This window comes from Schistocerca cancellata, chromosome 5, assembly GCF_023864275.1.
Source record: "Schistocerca cancellata isolate TAMUIC-IGC-003103 chromosome 5, iqSchCanc2.1, whole genome shotgun sequence".
In the NCBI taxonomy this organism is placed as follows: Eukaryota; Metazoa; Arthropoda; class Insecta; order Orthoptera; family Acrididae; genus Schistocerca; species Schistocerca cancellata.
The window spans coordinates 128,340,877-128,353,354 of NC_064630.1; the positions used below are offsets into that span (position 1 = coordinate 128,340,877).

The window sequence follows — 12,478 nt, forward strand, 5'->3', positions numbered from 1 at the left end:
GCAGCAGCATGGACTATCAGCTCGGAGACCATGTCTGCGGTTACCCTTGACGCTGCATCACAGACAGGAGCGCCTGCGATGGTGTATTCAACGCGAACCTGGGTGCACGAATGGCAAAACGTCAATTTTTTCGGACGAATCCAGGTTCTGTTTACAGCATCATGATGGTCACATCCGTGTTTGGCGACATCGCGGTGAACGCACATTGGTAGTGTGTATTCGTCATCGCCATACTGGCGTATCACCCGGCGTGATGGTATGGGGTACCATTGGTTACACGTCTCGGTCACCTCTTGACGCATTGACGGCACTTTGAACAGTGGTCGTTACATTTCTGATGTGTTTCGACCCGTGGCTCTACCCTTCATTCGATCCCTGCGGAATCCTACATTTCAGCGGGATAATGCACTACTGCATGTTGCAGGTCCTGTACGGGCCTTTCTAGGTACAGAAAATGTTCGACTGTTGCCCTGGCCAGCACATTCTCCAGATCTCTCACCAACTGGAAACGTCTGGTCAATGGTGGCCGAGCAACTGGCTCGTTACAATACGCCAGTCAACACTCTTGATGAACTGTGGTATCGTGTTGAAGCTGCATGGGCAGCTGTACCTGTACACGCCATCCAAGCTCTGTTTGACTCAATGCCCAGGTGTATCAAGGCCTTTACTACGGCCAGAGGTGGTTGTTCTGGGTACTGATTCCTCAGGATCTATGCACCCAAACTGCGTGAAAATGTAAACACACGTCAGTTCTAGTATAATATATTTGTATAATGAATACCCGTTTATCATCTGTATTTCTTCTTGGTGTAGCAATTTTAATGGCCAGTAGTGTAGTTTCACCGTGTTAGGAATCTGCTGTTGTTCTGCAACTGTAAATTCAGTTAATTAAAGATCGTTCCAGTTGCTAATGTATATTCAACCCTTAACCGGCGTTGCGTAGTCGGAGACGCGAGGGACATCTGCAGTTGTAGTAGTTTTCGTATTTATTGATCAGGAAGCATACGCCGTTCAGTACCTTTCTGTGGTAGAGACACACGTCACGTGCGCAGGCGACTGCAGTCTGTTATCAAGACAAGCGCTGTACTAAGGTGGATCGCTGAATGTGTTGCTGGCTGTTCAGATTAAGACGACGATCCCGACAACATTACCATGGAAAATGCTATTCCAAGTGATCATGAAAAAGCAAGTGAACTTTTTGGCGATAAGTCTGATGATGGAGTTGAGATGCACGTTATTGAACGTGAAGACGAAAATTGTGTGTTCGATGCATTGCAAATATACAAGACTTTCAAATATTATCATTTCATATGCGTGTTTGGACCGTCATCAATATTTTTGTTTTCCTGTAGAAGTAAATGTTTACTCTTTTTTCTGATAGCTTTACCTTACGAAAAGTATGTTCCATGAAAAATTTTTGCCAGTTTTTTCTTGGAAAATAAATAAACAAGAAGACTATGTTTGTTTGTGCATTGTCCTTAGTTTCAGATTTTTTGCTTTATTTTGTTTCTAAGCTAGCTACAAATAAAAAAGTTTTTTCCTTACACGTCTTCTATTACGTAAATATCTCAAAACAACAACGACAACAAAAATCTTTACCTGACACAGTTAAGGTTTCTTGATTTGTAGCCCCCGAACTCCGCAACGCATTTAGTGCTAAAATTTCTGACCACATCGATTAAGGGTTATGTTCAAGACAGCTTTGAGCCTTCACATCCAGGCCATTTTTATGAGGATCTGAAGTAGTTACCGTTAATGCACAGCATAGACTCAGTAATCTTCATTTAACAAGTCACATGTAAACTCAACTTTCACTGTTAAATCTATTAGCACATGTCATTAACGCCGGCCGAGGTGACCGAGCTGTTACAGGAGATACAGTCTGGAACAGGAAGATACAGTCTGGAACCGCGCGACTGCTACGGTCACAGATTCGAATCCTGCCTCGGGCATGGATGTGTGTGATGTCCTTAGGTTAGTTAGGTTGAAGTAGTTCTAAGTTCTAGGGGACTGATGACCGCAGAAGTTAAGTCCCATAGTGCTCAGAGCCATTTGAACCATTTTTTGTCATTAATGCTGCGTAATACTTGTTCCTAAACTGCGGTAAACACAAAATTTACTACTCGGACTGTAAAGCTAGCCGCTACTGACAAATAGAAAGGGATTTCAAAACGTGATACACAGAATCAACAGAATCAAAGAAAGAAAAGGAAGTACATTCATGTTCGCAGCTCAACTCATAAAGACAGACACGCGGTGCACATTATTGAAAATAACCACTTAATTGTCCATACACTTAAGGACCTACATGAAGAAATAGAAATTTACACCCACCTAAAGATATCCTAGGAAAATACACTCAACAAGCAGTGAACACTAAGAAACGCTAGTCTCTTGATCACTTGCTGCCCCTTTATTTACAGCTTCCTTTGAAAGTATTCTACAGTTCGTAACTGTGTATTGTTGTTGTTGTGGTCTACAGTCCTGAGACTGGTTTGATGCAGCTCTCCATGCTACTCTATGCTGTGCAAGCTTTTTGATCTCTGCAACTTACATCCTTCTGAATCTGCTTAGAGTATTCATCTCTTGGTCCCCCTCTTCGATTTTTACCCTCCACGTTGCCTTCAGTGCTAAATTTGTGATTCCTTGATGCCTCAAAACATGTCCTACCAACCGGTCCCTTCTTCTTATCAAATTGTGCCACAAACTCCTCTACCCCTCAATTCTGTTCAATACCTCCTCATCTAATCTCAACATTCTTCTGTAGCACCACATTTCGAAAGCTTCTATTCTCTTCTTCTCCAAACTATTTATCGTCATGTTTCACTTCCATACATGGCTACACTCCATACAAATACTTTCAGAAACGACTCCCTGACACTTTAATCTATACTCGATGTTAATAAATTTCTCTTATTCAGAAACGCTTTCCTTGCCATTGCCAGTCTACATTTTATTTCCTCTCTACTTCGACCATCATCATTTATTTTGCTCCCCAAATAGCAAACCTCCTTCACTACTTTAAGTGTCTCATTTCCTAATCTAATTTCCTCAGCATCACCCGACTTAATTCGACTACATTACATTATCCTCGTTTTGCTTTTGTTAATGTGTATAGATGTTAGTAAACATTTTACCTCCATGCATCTCAGGCTGCGTCCAAGACACCCTAGTGACCTCCACTACAGTTCCGTACGTCTCAACTTTTGTCTGGTCACGCTTGACGGCATAATTCTACATTCAACTTGGATAAATGGTTCAAATGGCTCTGAGCACTATGGGACTTAAGGTCTGAGGTCATCAGTCTCCTAGAACGTAGAGCTACTTAAACCTAACTAACCTAAAGACATCACACACAACCATGCCCGAGGCAGGATTCGAACCTGCGATCGTAGCGGTCGCGCGGTTCCAGACTGAGGCGCCTAGAACCGCTCGGCCACAACGGCCGGCCAACCTAGATATCACTGTAGACCTAGAGCTCTTTCGAAGTTGGCGAAGGGGAGGGGGGGCGCTTATGCTGAACTACTTGAAAAGTAGCACAAAAAATGTTGCTCGCAATTCCCTATGTCTTAACGTTTGCTCAGTTACGCTAGAGAGCGTAACTATATACTCAATCTGGACTCATTGTCCATCGTAATATTCGCTTAAATCTTGTCTTTGAGTTCTCCCGTGAGATGACATACGAAATAAATACACTCGAAGTGTACCGAATTAACTCGCAAATCAAAATGCCAATCCTGTGCAATACCCTCTAATATATAAATCGCTTCGCTATACCGATGCACCGCAGAATATGAAGAGTCACACATAGCGCTGAATTCTGCCTTGTGTTATCTCCATTACGACATACTATCGGAACAAAGAGCGATCGGATCGTTTCCTTTTACTTACGTAAGTTAAGAGGGAATGCTGCTTTTGTATACAGTTTCATTAAAATTTTGAACCTGGGAATAAAACGTATAATAAACTCTACGTTAAGTCTATGGCACAGTCCCGTGACCAGACTATCAATCTGATTGCAGGTACAGTGCAGCCTTCTACCTGCCGTGGCAATAGGAGGGGAGGGGTGGCGGGTCCCTCGCACCAGCCGCCTTTTACCGGTGGGAGAGAATCCCACCACACAGTGCGACAGTAAGCTGAGTCGATGTGGGACCATCCTGGATGGAACGAGGAAAAATCTCAGCACCCATCAGGGAGTGAACCGGAGCCTGCAGATAGTGCTCTTCTTGCTAGACCACCACTGCCACGATTTAAAAAAATAACAATAATTTCATAAATCTTTACATCTTTGGGCATTAATACGGGATATCTCCACCCTACACCTTCACAACGTGTAACGTCTCCTAACAAAACACATATTATATGTGATAAAAAAGGAGAAAAGAATAATTGAACTGAATGATTGTAAATGCGTGGACAACGATTGTGTGAACCTTATGTAATAAAGAGAAACCATTATGTGCCATGTTTTATACTTGTATAGAATTATGTACCGATTTTTTTTAAAGATAATGTCTGTGTCGGCGAGTATTGAAACCGCCACGGGCGATACTTGTTAAATATCAAACGAAGATGAGAATATGTCACAACGAGTATAAATAGTAGTGACCGAGCATTTATTTCTCTGTCGTCTTCTTGGAGTTACGTGAGTAGGAAGAGGCTGTGACGTTATATTGTATGCTTGCGTAGCATTCTTTTGTAAAGATTGACAGAAGGACGCCATTAGGTACTGATTTGTAAAGGTGTGTAATCATTTAATCTGTCTAAATGTTTTGAATAGAGTTACTTAGTGAAAACCTGCATTATGATTGGTAATAAGCTTGCCTGGTTTTTTATCCCATCCTTTTAAGACATTTTCAGCTATTTAAATATTATTCGTGGCGTAGAGCTGCGCTACGAACGAACGATCCGCTGCCGCGGCGCATTCAAACTCCATTAAATGAAACCAATCATATCGCAAAGAAGTGGACATGTAATAGTGAACTAAAATTATATCTTTCAGCTTTCGGAATTGCAGGGCAGAGCAGCAGATTTTATGGTGTGTTTTACAGGTGGGAGCGGGCTGCGGATGATATATTATTAACAGTGCAAAAATATAATTTACCTTCATAAGATAAATCTTGCTATGCGTAGTTCTGATCTGGCAATCATTATAGTAAAAACATATTTTTCTCTGCCAATAGTCTCATGTTCTCGTGTTAGTCGTGGTACTTATTGGTGTTTCACTGTTAACAAAATCCACTGCAAAATTTTGATGCTGAACATACATTGCGTACTCTAGCATCAGTATTGATAACGAAATAATTTTCAGTAACCTTTTCAATAACTGTAAAGTAAGGAAGATATGTTGAACTTGATAGCGAGTTACTGCAACGAAACAATGTTCCTTTAATAGAAAGCCAGATCCAGAATAATAGGACATAATATATTTTGTTTTGTGGAAAATTAATGATCCGAAGAAAGTCACAGCACAGCATCCCTAAAAAGTATTTCAGATCTCTTTTCGTAGCAACATATTTCATCTCACATATTAGTTGTTACGCGAGCAATAACAAAGCAAAGAGAGCCAGCGAAAAACGGCTTGACTATTTATACACTTCTGGTTCGAATATTGCTGAGGACACTTCAGTGAGTAGACTATGGAGGAACGATAACCTATTCTTCCGCAAGAGCTGAAACCAGACAAGACGGTGGTGTTGGGTGCTAGGTTCAGAGCGAAGTCAACATTCTAACTAACCCCAAGAGTGCTCGAGTGGGTTCATGTCCGGTTAATGAGAAGGCCAGTCCTTCTTAGGAATGTTATCTTCCAAAAACCGTTGTCTAACAGGTGAAACATCATTGTCTCCAAACTATTCTGTACTGTACACATTACACAATTCTGTAAAATGTGTTCATATACTTCCATACTTAACATCTTCTTAAGCGTAACGGGTGGATCGCGCCGTAATCACGAAAAACTCCTCCGCACCGTACCACCTCCCATTCCTTTCTTGACTGATAGCTCTACACGCGGAAGGTAACGTTCTCCGGCGTTCACCAAGCCAACTCTTTCCATCGATTTGCCAGAGGATACAGCGCGGCAAATCAATACAAATCACTCGTTTCCAGTCTTCCTCTGTCTGGTAACGTTGTTCTTTAGACCACCTCAAGCATCGCTTAGCATTTTGTACAGACACGTGTTGCTTATGAGAAGCTTGCAGGGATCCGTGATCCCACGAACATAGATGTTAGTACCCGACAGCCAGCTCGATAGCAGACAGGAGTAGATTGTTGAGCGCTGCAGGAGGCAGTGAGACTAGTGTCGAGTGACCTGTAGTACTGGAGAGACGGGCAAGAATGGTGGTCGAGTGAGTAGTAAACGGCAAATTCACCGGAGTATGACAAATTAGCGAGTCCCCCTGATCGTCGTGGGGTTGACCCTCACCGATACCGATTCACGAATTATATGAAACCAAAAGTGACAAGTGCCGAATTACGTATTCTGCCTCAACCGCGTCGGCCAGCAACAACCATGGAATGCAGTGAGGACTGTTGTGAGTATTAACCATCATCACTGCATATGACGAAGTACTTTAAATCGGCAACCAATAAAAAGATATAACCGTAATTAAACATGTAAGGCGAAGGTAGCAACTGCCTCAGAATTTGTGTGTTAGTAGAAAATACATATCAGTTTATACATCGCAACCTTTGTGGTCCTTAATAATAGACAAACTTTCAATCATTCCACTATTCAGTCTCACAACAGCCGCACTCGGTTGAAATACCCCCGAAACCATAGCAGAAAAACCGATGGCCTCTCACGCATTAAGCACACGGTCATATAATTATAATAATTAACTGTTTGGCGGCTTCGGTAAATTACACAAAACCCGATATAAGCACAACCGGGGGTGTCTCAAGCTGCTCGACCATTTTAACCCATTCTTTCTGACTACCTACGCACATTATGTTAGCTGGACCGTTGGTAGAACTTTGGAATTCACGAGTGACGTCAGTCTGGTCTTGGTTTCTCTTTGGTTGTTCCTTCGCTTTTCCGTTTCACAGTCATTCCACCTTCGACTTGGGCTAGCATGGAGACGAATACGTCTAGTTTTGATAAAACTTAAGAAATGTTGAAACATCCCTGCTGGATTTACTACGCAGCTGACATACAATGACCAATCCACGACACAAGTCATTGTGCCTTCCTGGCCGACTCATTCTCCTGTTACTGATTCTCTACCGACAACAAAATAACGCCACCTTCTTTTACACTGGAGTCTCCGTCTCTCGTGGTTTCTAGTGGTCATTTCCGCATTATAAGTGAAGCATCCTTAACTCTCTTGTGGTTCCCTTTTTAGGTACTCCACGTCGTCGTCTGCTTGTAGATACGTATCGTCGGTAGGTTTTTTTTCCTTTATTGAGTTTCGATTCCCCCTAAAGGGGCGGGCTGGCAGCAGCTTATTACGCCGCTCTTCAGCCTACAGAATTTGCAGAATTTGTTGTAAAAAGATGAAGATAATAAAAAAATAATAACAGTTGGCGATAAAATCGGTGACTTAAAGGTAAAATGGCAGAAAATTCTGGAGCTTAAAACATAAAACACAGGGTGGATGATGCTAATAAAATACACAGGAAGCAGAAAAATAACAGACAGACAATTAAAAGACACGGCGACAGTCTGGGTTCTGTTCTCAAGAGATATAAAAAGCACACCCAGCGACAGCATGATTTCCGTTCGCAACACTGTGGAAAGACGCACAACACTGAACACTCACTTAAACACTGCACGAAAAAATTGGCACAAATATGACATACCACACCCGAGAGCAGGTGGGGGGAAACTGGAAAGGGGGGGGGGAAGGAGAGGAAAAGTGAAGGGGGAGGGGGGAAAGGAGCCAATGGAAGATGAGGATACATAAGAGGGGGGAGGGTGCTGAGCAGACGTGCCAGGGAGTGGGGAAGGCAGAGGAGAAGAGGACAAAAGGACTTGGGGGGGGGGGGAGAAAGGAGATAGGGAGAGGGTAGGCGGGGAGAAAACACAGGATGGAAGGGGGGGAGGAAGAGGGAGCCCAGGGAAAGGACGGAGGGGGGTGAGGATCAGAGTTGATAGGAAGGATAAATGGAGGGAGAGAGGGCAACATCCGGGAAGGGGAGTTGATGGAAGCCACCTTGGGAAAGGAGATGTAGGGTGTAGAGATGGAGAGTAGGGGGGACACAACGGTGAAGACGTGGCAGGGGGCGCGGATGGGAGAGGAGAGGAGCAACCAGGGGGTGTCTGTAGGTTTTCCGGCTTTACTTCCCGACGTGACAGCGACGACTCTCCGATGGGGTGCGAGCATTTTGTTTTGCTATTACCGCGAGTCTTGTAAATATCGCTTTTATTTAGTAATTTTCCCGGCTAAAACTCTCCCCTTTTATGATTAAGACAGCCTGCGCCACCTTTCGGAGGGAGTGGGGACGTCAAAGAGTCACAAAAGTTCATATTAAGCAGTTCGTAAAACACGCAAACGTTCACTTCAGTTAGCGTGTTAGTTAATGCCTACGCTTTCCGCTAGATGGTTCTGACTTACTGCTGAATAGCTTCGGTTCTGTAGAACCTTCACTGATTAGTACTAGGTAAATGAAATAAGTACAACACTCTTGTATTTCACCTTCACTCTATTTTCAAGGATTAAGATGGCGATGGATGATGGCCTATTTAAAAGGTTCCTAGCCTGAAGGAATCTAAATAGTCCGCAAAATGCCGATATGCAGGCGCTCTACGTCCAGATTCGCAGCTAACGGCACACGAAACTTTCAAAAGTCCACACGTTAATATCTGAATACCGGTACCTCTGAATTCACTCGTATCAGCAGATAATTTGAGTTTCTGTCGTCTATACGTGCGTAAAGTTCCAATCTAGCACTGAAGTCCTAAACTCCCCTTAATACTCCGTTGCTACCAACAGTCAGAAATCGTACACTACACCACTTTTAATCTACGTAATATTCTAACAGTTTATAGTGAATCTTAACACGATAAAGTCCAATCTAATTATTGTCTCGCTGAGTGACACGGGTTCCTCACCCTTTAACGAAACAATCAAGGAAAAAAGGCGGCAATAATGACGATCAAGCCTTTTTATAGGTTTTTCGTCACAAGAGTTTAACGTCTCTGCCTTCTCCATGACGGAGCTTCCGTGGCTTTGCTGTACTTAGACGTTAAACTACTTGCCGACATACTATAATTTTGATCTGCAGTTACCGAACTCTGATTCCACACTATTTTTCCCTCTAAAAATTCTATTCTTAATTTTAAATTATTCTTTCTATAGCTTTTATCACTGTAAACTGAACCGAAGTGTTACATAAGGTATTACGTTTTATTTTTGACATAATCAATTTTTCACGGTACAATCATAGCGTGTTTCGGCATTCAAAGGCCATCTTCAGATGCTATGGGTGGCAGTTGATGAACAAGTGTTCATGCGTTGTCAAGTCCCACTCAGCATTTAAAGTAGGCCTTTGAAGGTCGTAATTGAAACCGGTCATGACTTTAACGTAAAAGTAATTGTGTCAAAAATTAAAAATAATACCTTACGATAAGTCAGTCACTGTCTCCGCAAACGAAATGTAATTTTTCCAAAGTTCCGCGTTATGTAGGAAAGTCCGGATATGTTTGGACAGGTACTGTCAGCAATGATTTATCCTGTGTCAGACTGAACTAATTAATTCACCACATCTCATGGCGTCTGGTAAGGTGAATAATTGAACTATTAACTATTTGAGTATTCTTTTTATCACCATGCACATTTGTTAATCAGATAAGAAGTCTGATTCCTTGATGTAATTAACGTGATGGTTTAATAATTACCAGCCGATATATGTTATTCTTCTACATTTAGTCAATTAATTCGAATGACAGGAAAAATGTATAGAGAAACTCTTTGCTTAGTCTCTCCTGGAGTCTCAGTAGTTCTCATTTTAAAACTGATATATATATATATATATATATATATATATATATATATATATATATATATATATATATATATATATATTATGATTATTAAGGTAAATACATTGTTTGTTCTCTATTAAAATCTTTCATTTGCTAACTATGCCTATCAGTAGTTAGTGCCTTCCGTAGTTTGAATCTTTTATTTAGCTGGCAGTAGTGGCGCTCGCTGTATTTCAGTAGTTCGAGTAATGAAGATTTTTGTGAGGTAAGTAATTTGTGAAAGGTATAGGTTAATGTTAGTCAGGGCCATTCTTTTGTAGGGATTTTTGAAAGTCAGATTGCGTTGCGCTAAAAATATTGTGTGTCAGTTTAAGCACAGTCGTGTATAATTTATTCTAAGGGGACTGCATGTAATTTTTGTTTCAAATCTACACCTGAATACGTGAAAGTACAAAAAATATTTCTGTGACACAGAAATGTTGTTGGAATATATAACGCCTTCGGCGGATGACAATTAAGAATAAGCGATTACATTTTAAACGTAGCTCTTGTAGATGTTTCATTAATGTTTTGTTACTGGTGCAACGATATGTAATCCTCAACAAGCGGCAAGAAATAAGGAATTAATAAGCACAAAAAATGCTCCTCACAGGATTCAACCAGAGTAAACTAGCGCGATTGCGCTCGTTGGAGCGGACGTTATAATTGTACAAGCTAGATCTTCCACGTCAGGGCGATAACACTAGAGACATGAAAAAATTATCTAACTATTAAAGTTATCAATAAAAGGAGGAAATTACATATTGTAATATTTTACGAGTCATATGCGACGCGAAGTTTTTTGAACGTGTTACAGCCTACATTCATCCTAACACTGAGCTCTCGCAACTCTTGCAGCCAGCAGATCAGTCTACAAGTGTCAAAACAGAGAGTACCTGTGTTATGATGTCTGTTCCAAACCAGCAGTACAGCAGCAGCTGCTGAATTACGGAAGATAGGTACGACATGTACTTCACCAGCCAGTTGGAGTCTGCGTTCTGTAACACGTTAACATAATATGAAAGAAAATTACATGTTACGCACTCATGGACAAATGGTGTGTAGCATTTAAGAAGTAAATTACGATTTTGTGGGTGCGCCTGCCCTTTATAAGATAAGGGGCTGTTCATACGACTACCACCGCAACTGATTTCATTATATAAATACATACGAAACATTCGTTTTAAGAAAGAATCTTTCCTAAACACGGTCGCTGCAGAGTTGCGTTCTGCGATCCAGGTATGAGCACTGAAGAAGGAAGGAAGATTAGGATCTAACGCTCTGTCAGTAATGGGGTCATTACTGAAACAGCACAAACCTAGATTGGCGAAGGACTGGGAGGGAAATAGGCCGTGTCCTTTCGAAGAAACCATTTCGACTTTTGTTTTAAGAAAGAATCCAATGAAGCTCTAAATCTGGACGGCTGCACAGGGATTTGAAACACCCTCCGACCGAATCCGAACCTAGTATCTTTCTCCTGCTCCAGCTTCCTCACTGACCATTTTCTCTACATTTATTTATTAGCTGCCTACAGATGTTACTGCAGAAGAAGACGTACATGACTGTACTCTGTTGTGCTTATTTAAAATGTGGCAGTTAATCGAAAATAAAATGAAAGTACGTACAGTTATTCGTTTTATTATTCAAAAGACATGAAGGTGGTCAAAATTAAAAAGAGATATTAGTGAATTTTGTAAAGAAACCTGTTTTCTCTTAGCTGTCAATCAGAACACTGGTTTGATACAGTTTTCCACAGTAGTTTGCCATGTACAAGACTCACCATCTCTGCATAACTTCTTCAATTTACATCCATTTTAAACTTGATCTCCTTCTACAATTTTAAATCCCGCCCACGCGCCTCCCCCTACATATTTCTTATAGTCATGTTGTGAAATGACCTTTTCTCCCCAGTTCCACCGTTCCTACTCTTTACTTATCCAGTCTAACCTTCTAAGTTTCAGAAATTCCCCGTAGAAAGAATAAGGGATCTGCTATTCTTCGCTCCATTTGTCTTTTTGAAAACTTTCATTAATCAGCATCGTGCAATAGCGTTCTCAGGTGCAAACATGTACGCTTTCGAGTCTCTTACGCAACCCACAAAGGAATTGTGGGAGAGAGGGGGACTTCACTCGAAAATAATAAGAAGCCTGTAGCTGGCAGAGTAGCACTTGCGCCCTACGTCCTCAATTATTTGTTGGCAGTATTCCAATCTCTGTCATCCCCTACAGTTTTTACCCTCGTCGGCTTCCTCCATTAACATGGAAGTTTCTACCTGATGTCTTAACACATGTCCCATCAACAAGTCCCTTTTCTTTGTCTGTTTTCTCCTCGTTTTCCTTTCGTCGCCGATTCTGTGGTCAACCATCTCATTTCTATCCGTTCACCTAATTTTCAGTATCCTTCTATAGCACCATATCTCAAACGCTTCGTTGTGATATTTTCCGATTTTCTCACTATGCATAATTTACTTCCATACAATACGGTGGTCCAAACGTACATCCTCAGAAATTTCTC

At 41.5% G+C, this 12,478-nt stretch overlaps 1 protein-coding gene across 1 annotated transcript in view; it reads right to left on the reverse strand.

Annotated features, from left to right (window-relative positions):
* LOC126188393 (odorant receptor 82a-like) overlaps positions 1 to 12,478 on the reverse strand; it is a 139,463-nt gene that overhangs the window by 9,092 nt on the left and 117,893 nt on the right. The window contains exon 6 of the mRNA XM_049929994.1: positions 10,861 to 10,962. Within this exon, the coding sequence (XP_049785951.1) occupies positions 10,861 to 10,962 (102 nt within the window). The remainder of the gene's footprint in view (positions 1 to 10,860; positions 10,963 to 12,478) is intronic.